This window comes from Plectropomus leopardus, chromosome 3, assembly GCF_026936395.1.
Source record: "Plectropomus leopardus strain MGB_pleo_1.0 chromosome 3, ASM2693639v1, whole genome shotgun sequence".
NCBI classification, from domain to species: domain Eukaryota; kingdom Metazoa; phylum Chordata; class Actinopteri; order Perciformes; family Serranidae; genus Plectropomus; species Plectropomus leopardus.
This window is the reverse complement of record NC_142178.1, coordinates 37,334,792-37,353,603: the sequence shown is the minus strand read 5'-3', so window position 1 is coordinate 37,353,603 and position 18,812 is coordinate 37,334,792. Positions and strand designations below refer to the sequence as shown.

The following is an 18,812-nucleotide window of genomic DNA, read 5'->3' as shown; positions in this document are numbered from 1 at the left end:
TAAGGGAAAAAAGTGTCAAACTGCATAAAAAGCGTCAAAGTAGAAATATATATATAGTTCTGAATGTCATCAAATCCTAGACAAGCCCCTGCACACATGGCAGGGACTCTTGTGATATATATATATATATATATATATATATATATATATATATATATATATATATATATATATAATATATTCCATAGAAATAAAAGTTGCACTGAACTATTTTTAGTCACACAGCAGGTGAAAACAGTGTTTAAGGAGCCATTCAGTGAGCTCAGTTTAAATGGATTTCACTGCACTTTCAGTATGTTTGCTTCTATTAACCCTTTGAAACCTACGCAAATTCAAAACTGAAAAATTAGCACGAAATTAGTTAAAAGTACAAGAATATTACCTGAAAATCTGTAAAGAAAAAAAAAACAAAAAAGTAAAGAAAAAAATTTAAAAAACAAAACAAGCAAACAAACAAAAACAAGCAAGGTAAAGGTGTGTGTGTGTGTGTGTGTGTGTGTGTGTGTGTACTGTATATATATATTTTTTTTCTTCCCTAGCTTTTTCTCGTTTTTGCCCTAGACGTTTCATTTAAGGAATAAAGAAAAGGTTTCCTAAATGGGTACATTTCGTTCAATTTCATTTTAAAATTTCAGATTTCAAAGGTTCAAATACTTGAAAGGCATCTAAATGAAGCACAAGAAAAGTGATGCACATCCAGGTTTCAAAGGGTTAAGTTGGTGTGAATGGGAGAAGAAGAAGGAGAGGAGGCAGAAGCGTGAGGAGGAAACTTTCAGATAGAGACAGAGAAACAGGAGCCAGTGAGGGGCGGGGTGGATGGAGACGGAGGGAGGGAGGGAGGGAGGGAGAGTCCGGTGTGGCGGCTGAGGTGCAGCGGAGCTCACACACCGAAACGTCCTTTTCACAGCACCAGACCTCCAAAAACACCGGATCAGAAAAACGCGCTGATTGCCTCTCAGTTTCCGGACAGCTCGCTCTCTTTTCCGGATACTCTGCTCAGCTGACTTCACGGTGACATTCAGTGACCGGCGGACAGCACTTTTTTCGGGATGTTCTGGATGTGAACATGGAGTTTTCCTCCCCTCCGGTGGTGGATACGCTGCTGCTCCTTCTCCGCCCCTCCAGTCCTCCCGGTACCGCTGACCGGTTCGCAGCCGCTTCCGCCCGACAGGTGAGCGGGTCTGGGACAGCGGAGACCCGGTGGGCGGGTGTGGAATCCCCGGAGACATCAGGCTGTGTGCCCGCCGGACAGTGGAGCACCTGACAGACAGGTAAGGACCCGCGGACCACACAGCACTGCCTCTGTGGACAGTTGGGAATTAAACTCCAATAGCAAGTTTTTCTTCTTTTTTTTCCTCCCAAACAAGAAAATGTTAATGCCATGCAGCATTTTTCAGAAATTAAATGATTTCTGGGGATACACAAGCCAAAGTCAAAGTCAGCTTTAATGTCAGCTCTGACATGTAAAAAAGTAGCCTACAAAGACAAAAAAGAATAAAAATATATATACATAGAATTAAATAATAGGGAATTAGAAAGAAAAAAATATGTCATAATGTACCTGTATATACCTAGATATGCTTTATATTTACATGCGTGCAATATGGTGCAATGTGGTGGGTGCAGAAAAGCAAAGGCAATCATTTGTTTTCACCTATTGAGTTTAACTTTTAAGAGATAGAGATTATAATTTTATAGATGTGACACCTAGAGACACCATCATATGTCAGTGAACCACTTAACCCGTTCAGAGCCCAGTTATGTTCCAAAAATACATAAAAATTATTGTAATGATGGATTTCTTAAATAAATAAACTTAAAAGTCATTGGCAAAAGAAAAAGTTTTAATAGTATACTTTTTTCCTTGTTTTTATTTAATGTCCGTTCCAATGGACGAAGAATCTTAACACATACATTGCCTAAAAGTGATCAATCAATTAATCGATCAAATTGTATTAATATAGCACCTTTCAAACATATCAAATGCAGTTCAAAGTGATTTACAGTTTGATTGAAGAAACAAAACAAGAACATAGGAAATAAGCAAAAATGGATCTTAATAAATAAAATACGTATAAACCATAAGACACTATATACAAGCCAGACTAAAAAGACTTTTACTTTACGTTTAAATGAATATCAATATTGAGATGAGATTCGATTTGTGGCCAGTTTTATCTGAATGCGAAATGCTTGCGAAGGAGTAAACCTAATTAGGAGCCTTCAAATGCACTTAATTAAAATTAATTAGGGTAATTCCCAAGCCGTTAAAAGGTTTAGGTCTGATAGTTTAACTTTTTCCCTGTAATTGCACATCCCCATCAGGCTTCAAGATTCAGTCAAAATCAGAGCAGATGTCTGAGATTTTACATCATATGAGGACACTGGATTGATGGACAACTGGAAGTCAGGAGCCTCGCAGGCCCCGAAGCATCTTCCTCTCAATGTAATAATAACTCTGTTTGCCTTTGCTCAGTCACTGTTGATAAAGGACCTACAGAGGAGGGAGAGTGGGTTATTTATTGACTGAGACCTCTGTGCTCCTCACTGGTGCCTTACTCAGTGGATCAAGGAAAATGAAACTTAGTCTACTTTGAAAGTTTGTGTAAGTAGCTCATGAATGGCACAAAAGCTTTATGCTTGGATGTAAAATGCAAATCTGAGGGAAGCAGGCAGTAACTGTAGATGATATCCATACAGAGTTAATGTAGTAGAACTAGAATTACTGCTTTGCAGTTGTATGCCTCCGGAAAACCTGTGTAAATCCATGTCTGTGAAAACATGGATGCTTCACACGCAGACGATCTATACAATCGGCACAGTTTCAAGATTAGTGTCACCAATTGACCTATCGCTAAGCTCCGCCCTCGAACACCTCCATAGACAAGCATCAGAAATTAAATGATAGCTTAAAAAATGGGAAAACTATGTGCATGGGGTAAACGCAACAATGATACAATGTATCCTGAGAAGTTAAAGAATGGGGTGTATTTTATCTCGTTTTTTAAACCTTACATAAACAGACCAAAGTGTCTCCTTTGGATTCAGCTGTTTGGCACATAAAGAAGATTCTTCAGTCCAAGTGAATGTTTGTGCCAAATTTAGTTAATTCTCTCAAGGTCATGTTGAGATACCGTGTTTAAGAAGATGCGACAGAGAAAGTCACAGTGAAATTTGACTTCTAAGATCTAATCAGTTCATCCTATAGTCCAAGAGAACATCTGTGCCCGAATTGACAAAATTCCCTGAAGGTGTTCTCGAGATATCAAAATTACAAGAATGAGATGGATGCAAGGTCACGGTGACCTTGACCTTTTCATCTTTTAACACCAAAATCTAATCAATTTATCTTTTAGTCCACTAAAACCTTTGTGCCAAAGTTAAAAAAAGAAATCCCTCAACGCGTTATTGAGATATTGTGTTCACAAAAAAAGGAGACAGATAAGGTCAAAATGACTTTGACCTTTGACCTATAACAACCAAAATCTGACAGGCTCAAATGGCATTTGAAGAAATTCCTTAGGGCCTTCTGTTTCTAATTTGCTGCAAGATTAAAACATTCATCTGTGATGCATTTTCATTCATCAATTCAGAGGCGCGCTCTGTGTGTCGGAGCCTGGCAGCCTGCGTATGTGTGAAGGGTGGGGTCAGTGCAGCCACTATGTCTCACACACACTCAGGAGCCCTGCTCTCAGTGAAACATGCACCAAAATCTGCTTGTACTTCTCAAGAGTTGTTGCTGCCACAAGCGTAACAACACTTTTGCACTTAAGGGTGGAAACATATCTAGTGAAAGTGCCTCACATACAGGCAGAGTAATGCACCGTTTGCCTAGCTCAAAGTTCATCCCTTTTTACCCCACCCACCTCAGGTATGTTATAGTGTATAAAAGTGACTTGTTTAAAATGATGCTATTGCAGAATATTGGTTTGTATTCTGTACTTACATACATAGAAAATAAAGCAAATTAATTTTTTTGTCCTCTTAAGAAAAGAATGATACCCATTCCCAGAGTTACTGCAGGGGGGCAAATGTAGTGAACCATCGGTGTGAAAGCAACCTAAGAAACGTATAAATGTGGCATATCTGCTGTTTCCAGAAATGTACAATGCCAACATTGCCAACAACAAACAAGATCTGCTGCTGTTTACAAAAAATACTCTTACACCTTCAAACTGTTCCTTCAAAGGAGTCAGGATCATGATATACATTGAGGTTTTCTCCCAGGGTTATTATTGAACGCAGGAGAGTGCCAAATCCGCTATTGGATGAGTGAGTTATATAAAATCTTGATGTACGGATCTCTTGAAAGTACTTCTGTACCCCTTAGCCAAAAATACTCCCCGCTTCTCTCTGTTCCTTTACTATGTTGGCCCAAACCTGACATCAGCGCAGCATCATCGGATCTAAATGTTATCGAATCTTTACAGGGCGCTGGTTTCCTCCCGCTTCAACACCCACAGAACCAGAGAGTTTTTCTGACAGAGGTGTGCATGTGTATTCGTATACTTGTTTACAACCTCACACCTTCGCTCATGCCTGTTTCTTCCGGGTCGTCTCTCTGCTGACCCTCCCGTCTCAGCACTCCCATTTATCCACCCGTCCGTCCATCAATCCATCCCAGTGATTTCCATCCCTCTGTTTGTCAGCTTTACTCGACTGAATAAAGCCTTATTGGCATGAGACAAAGCAGTGGTGCTGTCAGAGTCAGTAACTGTCAAACTAAGCTGACATTAAGCGGAGGACGAAAAGTCAACAATTAGAACAAACAGACATAGATAATATACATGCAGAGGATGATACTTAAGATGTTACATTACATACTGGAACTTGTTTCTGTACTCAGCGACGTCTGAAGCAGTGTTTCCCAACTAGTCAGGTCCATTAATATGATATATTACCACATATTCAATTTTATTTGACCAAATGTAAACAACACATCGGCACAAAGAAATAAAACATATTGTACTAATATACAGAAACAGCACTTCAAAATAAAAGCCTTGTGCTGGAAATTCACTTCAAAATACCATATATTTTTAAACAAACTTGACACATTCACAAGTCAATTGCAGTTCATTCAAAATGGTCCCACGACCCACTTTTGGACTGCAACCCAGTAGCTGGAAACCACTGGTCTAAAGCACAGTCTCGCTGCTTGTTTTGTTTCTGCAAAAATCTTGTGACTGATGATTGTCAGTGAACCCGTGGATGCTTTGAACAGGTCTCAAGCAATCTGTGGTGTTAAGTTACAGCATAGCATAACAGTATTTTCATTTCTATTTTTATTTATTTCTTTATTAAGTTATTTGGTAACACTGTCACTTATCGTATGCTGCTGGACCTGAGTCACAGTTTGTGTTCTTTTCATGTGTCGACATGTTCAGAATGGAAAGAAAATGAACCTTGAACCTCGAAACACACTTTTTGTTGGTTACAGTAATTATGGAGCCATGTTGTGTGTTGTTGTCATTATTTACTGCACAAGGATATTTACTGTAATGAACCTAGATTTGGATGCAGATACAGTAAACATATTAATTTTATTTGTTCAATTATGTGACCATCTGGTGAAGTCATGTGATCGCTACTTTCAAACTTATTTATCTGTTAAGTTGACAGAAACAAAACTAATGACAGGAATATTACACACGAGCAAACATGCACAGAGAAAAGCTTAAATCAGCTATAATCTGATTGCTCACTACAGTTCTTATCAACCTCATTAATGACTTATCAATTTTTGTTTTTTTTGTATAACAGTATCTCCTATCATATATCAGAGAGGATTTACTACCCTCAGGGAAAAAATGCAAAACAAAAAACCCCATCATACTTACATAGCGCTTTTCAGAGTCCTCAGAGACACTCTGCATAGTAGATAACAAAACACAGACTTGAATTATTGCCTTAAAGTTCTGAAAAACAAGTTAAATTTCAGTGTGCATCCTTGTCTGTCCAGACTCATTTGTTTCCATGACAGTTGATAATGCTTCAAATATAGATATTACTGTAAAAAGCTACAAATTCTAAAATGTGAATGCTTCACAAACATCCTGATAAAAGGCCAACCTCTCCTGACTGCAGGACTCTGACTTCAACCTCCGTGAAACTTCTATTAATCATTTTATTCAGGAATTAAAAATTGAAAACTATTTCTACTATAGCTGCCAACAGCTGGCTAACATTCCCAGTTAGAGAAAGGGTGAAAATAGGGTAATGTGCATGACATGTGGCCCCAAGCCCCCAAAACATTACAGCTGTCCCTGGTAATAGGGGATGTGAATCTTTCAGTATCTCAAGATTCGATTCGGCTTCGATTCTTGGGGTAATGATTGATTTCCAATTCAAAATATAGGAGGTGTTATTTCAGGATCTACTCCAGTCTGTTTTGCCAGTGGCATATTATGTTATAAAAGCAAAGCGTGTATGAAATTATGGAGGTTTTATTATGAACAAGCTTTTTTGTTGTAGAAAACCTTTCTCCCAAGTGTTGGGAATCAGAACGTGAAAAAATAAACATTGTAATTATTATAGTTCAAAAAATGGACACTCTTTTCCAAAAAAAAGTCCCATCATTTTTTTGCAGTTGTTTTTGTGTATCCCATTATCTGTGCCATTCTGCAAATCAGCTCCTCTCTGTGCTGCTGCAGAGGGCCACATCACACTCCTGACACCTCAGAGAGGGGCCTGATTCTCCTGCCTGCTCTGCCTGCAGTGAACACAGAGTTTACACCCATATGAGGCCCTGCTGCCTGTTAGACTGTCTCCTGATTTACCCTTGTCTCATTTATTATTATTATTATTATTATTATTATTAGTAGTAGTAGTAGTAGTAGTAGTAGTATTAGTATTAGTATTAGTATTATCATTATTATTATAGGGCTACCAGAGTTTATTCTGATGCAGGAGGCGCTGCCAATAACACAGAGCGATAGGTATAGTAGGATTCGGCCAATCACAGTGCAGTTTGCTCCAGATGACGTATGCATACGTAAGCGGATACAAAGCGTCGGAGCGTCTTCCGATTGGTGGACAAGACCGAAACAAACCTCTGACCTCTCTCCAAAGGAACCATGGGAAACCAATATGGCGGTTAGCATCGATGCTAATATACTTCTATCATCGAAATATGGATGAAATATGGACGGAAGACACCCAATATCGGATCTATCATTATGTATATTTGAACAAGGTCCCGTAAAAACACGTGAATTCCCAGGCTGGACACTGAGGCTTCTACAAGAGCTACGATGCATCGGAGTTTCCCTCTGAACGGCAGCTTTCACCGGCGAAAAAAGTAAGACGATCCGACAAACGGTCTCATAATGAAGACTTTTCTAAATGATAAAGATTTTTAGGGTTAAAAGAGACTATCTTTAGGAAATATATAGTCTATAATCGATGTTTAGGATTTTCGAATTGATTCTGAATCGTTAAAAACGAGAATCGAGATTCTTATATGAATCGATTTTCCTTCGGTCCTAGTAGGTCGTAATGAGAGCTAACCGCGAGCGGCTGGATGAGACACGTAGCGATGCGTCCCGGTGTTTCTAAATTATTCATCCGAAGTTTGATTAAACCTGAAACTAACACAAAGTAGTTTGTAGAAGTGTAAAGAAGTCACTTTCCACCTTTGAAAATGTGGTTGTTTCAAACACTTTGGTTCTTTGAGGTTTGTTTGTCTCACTGCTGCTGTCGACCATCAGCTGTTTGTTCCGCAGTGATGAAATGCTGTGGCTGTCAAACACTCAGCTGTACTAGAGTCCAAGTCCTTCACTGCATTTGGTTTGCGGCAGCGCTATTTTTATTTTCATTGGCTGTTAGTGTTTTCTGAAAAAACATGACTTGAATGCGTTCTATCGACCACGTCTCATATTTCAATTGAGTTAAAGTTATATTACTTTTACGATTGTTATTATTCTATCGCCCAGCCCTAGCATCACCAAATCAGCATCTGACCAGATATCTCCCCTTCTGTTTCATAGATATAGCATTGAATAATGGTCAAAAAAGTAGTTTTGTATTATGATGTAAGAGTAAAGTAGACTTTTGACCTTTTGGATGTAAAATATCATCACTTTATAATTTTACCCTCCTCACCTTGATCAACATCTGTTTTCTTGTGCTGCACTCAGACACCTTTTACATAGTTTTAACCTCTGAAACCTAAATTGATTTAATCTCTTTCAAAAACACCATAAATGTCACAGTGAAGGTGACCTTCGACCTTTTGGATACATTATGTCAGCATTTCATTATTATATCCTATTGGACATTTGTTTGAAATTTTGTTATAATGAGCGTATGAGTTTTGTGAGGTCACAGTTACATTTGACCTCCAAATTCTAATCAGTTCATTGTTGACTCAAGTGGATGTTTGTGCCAAATGTGAAGAAATTTCCTTGAAGCGTTCTTGAGATCACGTTCACAAGATTGGGATGGACAGGTGTGTAAATGTAAATTAATTTGAGAAAAAAACAAACTACCAGCATGCTGACTTATGGTACCAGCCTGTCTGCTCTCATGCTTTTTGTAAGACTGACCTCCATATCTGCCAAAATCTGCACAAACTAAACCTCCTATGTTGCAAAAACTTGGAGGATAGATGGCATCTTTGTTAGTCAGTACATGTTGTAAGACACTGCAGGTCTTCCTGGGATTGTGTGCTACAGTTTGATTTGGGTAAAATGTTCTAAAGCCCCTGTGGTCCACCCACACACTTATTTCACTTTCACTTGCATGATTAGACCTCAGCTGCGAGCTTGTACAATTTCTGCTTGATTGACATCTTAATCACACTCCTGTTAGTTTTGTTGCTAATACATTATCTTAGAGTTTGGTAATATCACGTAATTCACAACAAAGCTCTACTTGCTGTCAATTTCCCTGGAGGTTTAATCAGCTACAGAAATTAAAATGACCTGTGTGGGCGAGCAGGACCTTTAAACCTTTGAAACTTGAGCAAAGTGGCTCTGTTTCTTTCAAAAGCATGGGAAAGAGGCAACAAGCAACATAGGAAAAAATGGCCCAAAAAGCATGAAATGAGTACAAAGTTAACTGAAAATAAGCAATGAAAACAAACAAGAAAATTACCTATATATACATATATATATCGAATATATATACATATATATATATATATATATATATATATATATATATATATATATATATATATATATATATATATATATATATACATTTTCACCTTTTACTTTTTCATTTCAATTTGCGAAACATTTCTTGTCAATTTGCTTATTGCCTTTATTGTGTTTTCAAAAAAAAGAGAAAAAGAAATTTTACTAATTTTAGATTGTCAATGGAGAGATTAAAAGGTTTGATACATGTTTTTCTGTAAACATGTATATTGTTTTTGTTTCTGCTGTTTTATTTATTGATTGATTCTTCTTTGGAGGCAGAGAAATGTGTGCAGCACTGGGTGTCCAAGTTAAATTATCAAACAATAATTTGGTGGCCGCCTTGCAGTAACTCTGATGACCCCCTGGGTAGGGATGGATTTCATTCTTTTGGCGTTGTTTTTTTGAAAGGACAAAAAAAGAAAAAATATTGCTTTATTTTCTATGCATGTAAGCATAGTATATACATTTACATTCTGCAATGGCATCATTTTGAACAAATCACCATAGATTCTAGATCCTAACATACCTGAGGTTGGTGGGTGGCGCATTCTTCACCTGTATTTGATGCACCTTCGCTAGATGACATGATAGATTGTTCATGTTTTCGCCCTTATGTGCAAAAGAGTTGTTGCACTTGTGGCAACGAGCAGTGACCACATTAACTCTTGAAGTATAATCAGACTTTGGAGCGTGTCATTGAGTGCAGGGCTCCTGAGTGTGTGTGTGTGTGTGTGTGTGTGTGTGTGTGTGTGTGAGACAGAGTGACAGCGTTGACCCCACCCCGCTCCTCGCACATGCACCATGCAGCAGACTCAGACACACAGAGCTCTCCTCTAGATTGAAGAGCAAAAATGCATCATAGACAAATGTTTTAATCTTACTGCAAATTAGAAATGGAGTTGGTGAGATAAAAACTGTAAAGAAAACGTTTAACCTAAATAAACAAGAAAAATATTTTCACGTAGCAGAACCGTTAACATTGGAGCTTATCAGCACTCTGGTCTTTAAAAATTCGGCACTGGTGCCTCATTACTATCGAGTTTCAGTACCCATCCCTACCCCTAGGGGTCGTAGACCACCTGTTGAGGACCAAGGTTGTAGGCTATTAATCTCATGTTGTGCAATGAAGTTTTAATCTTTTATCAAACATGTCTTGTGTGGCTGATTAAAAAAGGTTATAATGTGGTCTGCAAACTAGAGGTAGGAGTCAACGGATCTAACTGGATGTAAACACAGGAATAGTTGGCAGAAACAGAAATGGCGTAGACACAGGTCAGTTTATTCCTAGGAATGTCCATTAACAAAAGAAATATAGACAACAACACAAAAAACATACAGGAAAACTACTCCCTCTACCTTAACATCACTCTGTAGCTACAGAGGTACCACAGGGCAAAACACTTGCCCATGCACCCAAGGGACGCATTACAGCATACAGGAATAAACTCTCTGTGCCGAAGCAGGGGCACAATAACTGCAGTACACCCCGCCCTCAGTCCAGCAGTACACAGTTCTTGGCCAGAAAGTCCACAGTGGTTAACACTGTCCATGCCAGTCGTGTTCTCAGAAATATGTTGCTTTTAGAGGACCAAATTTTGGCTGTGTTCATACATATGGCATACATTTTGGCAAGATTGTGTAGTTTTGTTGAATCTTGGAATTTCCAGCTCAGTTCCTACAATAAGTCTAAAATATACTTTGTGAACAACATTTTTACATTCAGACTGTTGAGTGCAAAAAATGCCCCATGAAACCCATTCAAGCTGCAATTTTTGATCCCACAGCCATCAAAGCATAAAACATGCATTGTATTAATTTTTGGAGTCATTCTTGGCTTTTGACTAGGAATTTGTAATTTTTACTATTTTCTACCTGATAACATCATTTTTTTAACCATCTTTGGCATACGGAGAAAATACATGCTATTTTCACTAGGTGCACTGTCACAATCAGTGTTACTGCAAATCATTGACGTATTCCCGGCTGTGATCATCAATTTTTAAAAATGATTATTCTGTTAGACAATGACAAGGCAATTAGTTATTGTCTCTTTATAACTTTACTTTCCCATGGCTAGTTGAGTTTTTTGTACATGTGGCTCTCTGAGATCCGTGTAGGTCTTTCTACTCAGGGTGTGACGTAAATCAAACGTGGTTGTCGTGGGTGTACCAGGCTTGGCGGAGTAAACAACATCCTGTGTTCTGACTTTTATGCAGTAGTCGGGATGAAAGCAGGAGTGAGTCAGTGTATCGAGGCACCCCTGGGTGAAACCCAAACTAAATACTTCCTCTGTGAGACGCAGGCTGGGTTCAGCAGAGCACGGATGTGGACAGCAGCCGTTTGTCCGTGTTTGTATTTTGATGAAAAGAGGCACCTCACCACTTCAATCCATTTCATCTGCCTTTGTGGTGGCTGTCTGTCTCTGCGTCCATCGCTAACTCAGATTTATAAGCTCCAGTAATACCTCTGTCTCCTCTGCCTCCCTGTAATTTTGGCTACCTCTCACAGAATAATGGGTCCCAGCATGTTGCCAGCTGATTTTATTCGTGTCCGGAGCTGGTGTGGTGACTCACTGAGACATTAACAATTTAATTATGTCTTTCCATGCCAAATCACTTGATCTCCATTTGTTAATTGAAAGCAGCTTTTGTTTTTTGTTCGCAGCACAACGGTGGGGTGATTTTCCTACAACCTGTTGTGATGTATTCAGTCTAAAAGTGGGCACACCACAGGGTTTGGCCTGAATAAGAAATAAGCTGTTGAAACGTCTTTGCTGCGAGGTTCATACTTGATAACTAAAATAATAAACTGTCCATTGTCATTTTTTTGTTTATGGCAGGCAGTTGGTTGGTAATCAAAGTGGTCTTGAACCTCCAACCTTCAACTTGGGCCCTATTTTCCCATGTTTTTGTGGCTTTGATTATTGGTAACAACAATTTTTTAAAAATTGGTCCTCAGTATTGAGCGACGGCACTGCAGCCAGCATTGGTGAAACAGTCTGAAAAGTCCCAGCTGGCACTGGACGTCAATATGACGTCAGAAAGATATTAAACTCTTACATCGGGCAGGGATGAAAATCACTTTGACTGTATTTTAACTGTCAGGTGACATTAGAATATGAGGTTGTGTGGATATTAAGAAGCGTTGAAGAAGCTCGGTGTTCTTCATATCATTTAACACTTCATGTTGTCTCTTTAAGATGACGCTGGCATAAGACGTTTGGAAAAAGTCAGATTTTGATTATTTAAAAACACAACCCACAAAATATCAATTTGTCATCCGTATTCTACGTCAAACTGACGCTGATATTAGATGTCCTTATATTGAATTTTGGTCACAGGATGTCACAACTTAGATTTAACCAAATATCAATGTCCCACTATCCATGTACTTCAACTAAAGTTTTTGTTTTACTGCTGACAGGCTTAGATTATTATTTTAATTGTCTGACAACGCCATATAGATCCGTACAGTTTGTTTGTTATAGCGTAAGCTCCTTTTTGTTCAACCAAACAAAGCCTCCCACCAGATTCCATTTAAATAAACATTCATTTTATCATCGCAAAATACATTTCATTCAAAGATGATTAAAACAAAGAAAGAAAACGGGCCATCACTGTAGGGATGTGCTTCATAATGTTAACACTCAGAATAAAAATCTGAGCACAAAAACGCACTTTTTGTGGACTTAATTCATGATACACAATTTCCTCGAGTGGTTGAATTGGAGCCTGTTTCGCTGCTGTCGGCTGCAGCTGTCTTGCTCAATATTCGACCATGTTTTAAAGTTGTTGTTCCCATTAGTCACGTGGTCACAGACTCAGAAACATCAGGAAAAAGGGTCCACAAGTTGGAAAATCATGAACTTACCGTTTAAAGCAAGTCTGGATAACACACATAAACACACTCTATAAATGTGCACTGACTGTTTTCACAGATCAGTGGTCCAAGAAAAACCCTCTCGCCCTTCATTTAGCTCCGTACATTTACCCCTTAATGTTCCCACCTGGGATGTTTGTGCGCACCTGAGATGAACATTTCATTGCACAAATGACACAACCGACCCACCTGCTGAGGCTAACACACAGATGCACTGTGTGATGTTTATACAACATCAGGAGATAATGTCAGGCGCTTGTGCATACTGTACCTTTCAGGAAATAAGTGGAATTTTAAAGCTGAAATATTCTGCCACCCTCTGAAGCAGCAAGAGGTAATTTAAACTACACCAAAAATGGCACGCAGCCAGAGTCCTGCTCGTGATGTCCTTTCACCTTGGTGAGGTGAATGAACATGTCATCAACCAACAATTTACTACACCCCTCTAAAAATCTACTGTAGCGTACTGTATACTTTCACAGGCTTCAACACACTATTACAGAACTGCAGAATCCAGTTTACCAAGGATACTCAGATTACTTTGATTTGGGGCAACTTTTGCAAAATGACAGGAGACCAGGGGCCAGTCACAGCAGCCCCACACGTTTCTAGGGTTTTATGACATTTCCTGGATTTTAGGATGTTAAGGATTTTGGAACATTTCTAGGACTTTAGCACGTTTCTTGGGTTTTAGGTAATTTCTCGGATTTTAGGATGTTTTTACAAGTTTAGGAAATTTCTCAGATCTTAGGACGTTTCTTAGATTTTAAAACATTTCCCAGATGTTAGGATGTTTCTTAGATTTTTCGACATTTCCCAGATTTTAGGATACTAAGGATTTTGGAACATTTAGCATGTTTCTTGGGTTTTAGGTAATTTCTTGGATCCTCTACAATTTCTTGCATTGATGTTGTTTTTTGCACTCTGGCATCTTTTATACACTAACATTAAGAAAACAATTTTTTAAAATTGTGAATTAGAAGATGGTCCGGGGCCCATCCGGCACATTACAGAGGCCCAGATTCTACCCGCAGGCTATAAGTTGAGTATCACTGCCATATCACGTAATTTGTCGTTGGGTAAAGTAGCTGCTGTGACTAACATCAACTTGAGCTAATACTTGTTCAAAAAAGGCACATTTTTACAATTCATGAACATATAAACATGTTTATTTGTTGGTGTAAAGTTTTGGTATTTCCCCAGATAACCAAGCATAAATGTCCCATGTGAGTAGGGTTAAAAAAAGACATTTTTGGGTGCTGTTTGAGCCTCAGAGCTGACGTTAGAGGAGAAACAGCGTGGCTTGTTAGCATTCACCTGCTCTTTGATGGATGCAGCGCTCACAGAGCTGTGACCTGAGAGGTCAGAGCGTTTGGGGGGTTGACAGGCAGAAAGAGGTCAGCGGCAGTCAGACAGTCAGGACATCAGGAGACCAGGAGCGGTGTGTTTGGCTGCTAAAAAAAAAAGGCTGGATAACTGTTATCTTTCTGCGCAGTGAGTGACTGACCTAGTGGCTGCTGTGAATGGTTGGACTGAGGATTTAGTCCTAAATTCTTTTTCTGCACCAACTTATTTCACTGTGACCATTTTGATACCGCCATTATTCATTTTAGGAATGTGAGTTGAGACTTCAAGAAATTTAGCGACAAATCTGACTGCTTTGACATAATCTTTTAGCCATTGGACAAAGAGTATTGCAAAATATCGGCACTGTAAAACTATTATTAACGCCTACACCCAGTTACAGAGCAGTTTAGTGCATAGACAGCTGCTGCCACTCACCTATTTTTTGTGAGTCTCGTGTTTTGCTTGTGAAAATATCAGATTCAATACGAAGATTTAAAAAATCGTTTGTGCTGGTCATAGTTAGAGGATATATTAATTTTGCATGGAGTGTCTCTATTTCAACTACAGTTTAGTTTGGTTGATTTCTTACCGTTTACAGTGTGCGCCTCGGTGGCCTCCATGGATGGTGCTATTGTTGTGTGATGTCAAACCGCCGAAGTTAGGGTACACGGATTTAACCCAAGTTGACAAGTAGGAGCTCCGACTTTGAGCGGCGTTTCATTGAGTTTTTTCTAGTAGGAGGTCGGAGTGTCTATGTAGAGTATATCTATGGCATAGACAGCCTAGCTTTATGGAAAGACCAACTTTTTTTCAGCAGTTAGAAACTTTACAGGTTTGTAGGATGGCTTACGCTGTCACTTTAAGAGGGTTCGCTTTGTGGGTAGTCAGGAGCTATACTGGTGCTAGGCTAGTTTGTACTGGTCTTAAATGTGTCATTGTGATACAGTGCTGGGCTTTTGTGCGCAATGGTGTTAAAAAGTGTCAACAGGAGGGAAAAAAACCCTTTTTTAAAGGGGCAAAGTCAGTTTCACAACTGGACAGAACGTGCTAGTCACCAGGTGTGAAGCAGGACCAACATGGCAAGAAATGTCCCACAAATTGCATGAAATTATTAATATGTGACAAGAAAATTACCCAAAAATGTGCTCAAAAAAGGGGAGTGAGGGTGAGGGGGATTATTAGAAAATTGTTGTAAACAATAAAAAAAAACCAAACAGGTAATTTACTTTTTTGTTTGTTTGTTTGTATGATTAACTCATTTCTACGGAAGCCCTGAGGGGCAAGTGAGAATTTTTTTTTCTGGTGATCCATTTTCTAAGTTGAAAAAAAAAATCATGTGTGATATAGAGTGAATTTTTTATTTTCTCGCAAAAAAAGCACTATGTCACACATAAAAAAAATAGTTTTTTGAGTGTAGAAAATGGATCACTAGAAAAAAAAATGTCACTTGCCCCTAGAAAATAAAAAGTAATAAAGACATCTCTTACTTGTCCAAAGGCTTTTTTTTTTTTTAAACTCCCTGTATAATGAGTACGGAGAAGTGAATGATTTTGCACAAAGCCAATTAGTCGCACAATGCTGCTCAAAACACGTATCTTTGGTCATGTGTCACTGATTTGGCTTTTTCCTGTGATTTTAGTACTTTCTCAAAAGGAGTAAAAATCCGTGTCCAGGAGCATGACTGTAATGGCGGCTGACATATAAGTAGCTCTGGCAGCCGGAAGAGTCATGTGGTGTTAATCGTTCTGTGTGTACTATTAATGAAAACAACTGAAAAAGCTGAGATGATGAACATGTTTGTTTTGGGGTAATTTTGGACCATTGTTGAGCCTCTGTGGCCCAACCATCCCACACCATTGGCACTCGACAGTCTTCATTGTTGGCCGTGTGGATGGTTCAGCATGTTGAATGTGCTTTGGAGGCTCTTGCGCTGTAATTAACTTGAATTTGGACTAACTACATATCACCAGAAATTCACGAGTGCTATTCAGTGCTTTAGTATTGACAGTATTTGACAGAAAGAGAAGAAAATACACAGCATAGGAAAACACTTTTAGTTTGTTGTTAATTCTCTGAACACAAAGGAGTTTTCTTTATTTTTTAAAAATGTTTGTTCTGATTATTATAGTTTTATCAATTTCTATTCAGTTTATGTGTATTTTAATATTTGCTATTTATTATTTGTTGTGAAAGCGTTTTGTCATGATGCCACTATGTTTTCAGATAAAAAAAAAAAACCACAAAAATTAATTATTTTCAATGTGCTACGTGCAAATTAGATTTTTCTGATTCTGATTATCACAGTCTGATTTGATTAAATAATTTGCAGCGACACTGATTATGACAGTACACCCAATGGAAATAATGTGTATTTTCTCCATATGGCATATTAGTTAAAAATCGACATCATTAGTAGTGTGGACTTTAATGCTGTGAGGATGCTGTCATGCACGTAGATGCAGCTGTCAGGTGAAACATCCTCTCTTGACCTGACACATGCAAAATAACCTCCCCAGTCAGCTCTTCCTCTGCTGAATTCCCACTCCCTGCTCTATTGATGAAAAGGTGTTTTTCACAGCAAATTTAGAGAAATTATGGCCTCAGTAGCTGCTCAGGACTGCTTCAAGGGTAAGAAAAGGTTTTACTCATCCACTTTCCCCCCCGGCCAGATTTTCCCGTTGCTGCCTAGGGATTCAGTTCAGTGACCTTCCAATCAAAATCCTGCTCCTGTGACTTTGAAGCATTGTTCGCTGTTTCTCTTCTCTGTCCCTCTTAAATGCACCAAACCAGTGCTCCCTTTTTACTCCCCCGCCTCTCTGAAAAAGTGCAAGCGTAATTTCAATCATACTATTATTGCTGCCTTTATGTTTAGTTATCTTAAAGAAAGAGGGAAAAATAACCTGAAACAACCCCCTCATAAAAGGAAAAAACCCACTTTAAATTAAATCCCGGTTTCAGATTCAGAGTGAGTCATGTTTAATTTAGTGAGCTGAGTCTGGCTCGTCGTCTCCGCTGTTGTTTTTATTGGTGTCCTGCTGGAAACTAAAAGCTCTGACGTCAGAGATGTAGCAGGACTCAGGATGAATGAATTTATTCAGTTAAGTGTGTGACAACACTTCCGTGCCAACTGAGCAGTTTCATAACAGGTATCTGTTAAATTTTTCATCATGGTTTTGGGCACTGTAGTTCTAAAATGTGCATATTTTAAATGTTGGCTACGGTCTGCTCAACTTTTGTTATGCGATGCAGTAACACCTCTTGTAACGCCTGCTGCATCACGAGGGAGCCACTCTGGACTGACAAGCATACAGCCATAGCATCGTGTAGCTAAAAAAGTGTCAGTTGCAGTTTACCAAATATGACTTTTTTGGATTGCCTGAAATACCACCTCATGGGAGCATGAAAACCTTTTTGTGATAAACAGTAGCTATTTGGAAACTGACGCGTTTCCATCAGGCGTATTTTATATGCACTATTTTAATTCGCACATTTGAGGGTTAATTGAAACCCGCCGAGTAAGGCAGGGCTTTCCCTCCCTTCATTGGCACGCTGAAGTGTAGACCTACAGCATGTAGAGAGGTAGTTCCCTGCTGGAGGAGCAGAGGCCTCCTCCTCTCTTCTGCTGTCAATCCTCGAGGGAGAAAAGAGAGACACAATGACTGAAAGCGAGAGAGGATTTTGCCTCATCTGCATAGCTCTGCTCTGTCTTTCTCTATCAGCAATTAGTCATTCCTCCTCACATCTGTCATGTCCCCTAATCTCCCCTTACTCTTTCTCCCTCATCCTGCTGTTTCTGCTGCCTCTGTACCTTTTATTAAAGTGCTCTCTCCATCATGCCATTCTGCCTTTGGGGTAAATGCTTTTTTGCTTCTTTTTTTTTCAGTGTTTCACATTTTTCTGTCCTCCATTTCACTCTTCCTCTTTCTCCAGCTCACAGTCGTCTTTCCTCTACATCCGTCCATCATCGTCACTGTCCCCCCTCATAACCTGTGAGTCCTCTGTCGTCTCTGTTAGGTCTGTAGTTTGCCCTTGCGCCGTGTTTTGTGCCTGGTCCTGAGTTTGTGTGCTGCTACCACTAATACAACTAGACCTGTGTTATCCAGGCCCTGCAGCACACACACACACACACACACACACACACACACACACACACACACACACACACACACACACACACACACACACACACACACACACACACACACACACACACCCTCAATCACCCAACAAAGTCCTTACCATAGCAGTATGTCTCATCATTGTACCTGCAGTGTGTGAGCGTAAATCTGCGTGTGTGCGCCTGTCTCTGTGAATTAGTTTTCGCTTTACACCATGTCAGGGAGAAATAATGTGTAATGCACTGTCAGCAGATAACTGGTGAAGAAAAACGCTGTTTACTACGCACTCAAACACACACAACACACAAACCGTGGGCATTTTTTT

The 18,812-nt window shown here is 39.2% G+C and overlaps 1 protein-coding gene across 2 annotated transcripts in view; it reads left to right on the top strand.

The window, feature by feature from the left end:
- The first annotated feature begins 909 nt into the window (after positions 1-909).
- LOC148190053 (uncharacterized) overlaps positions 910-18,812 on the top strand; it is a 34,467-nt gene continuing 16,564 nt past the window's right edge. Inside the window, exon 1 of one of the 2 annotated variants that reach the window (XM_088074936.1) lies at positions 910-1,271. Coding sequence is in view for 1 of the 2 variants with exons in the window: in XM_088074935.1 (XP_087931061.1) it covers positions 7,254-7,300 (47 nt within the window). In the remaining variant the exon portion in view is untranslated. Of the gene's footprint in view, positions 1,272-7,054; positions 7,301-18,812 lie in introns of those variants that run through there. The other variant, XM_088074935.1, reaches the window with a different exon arrangement.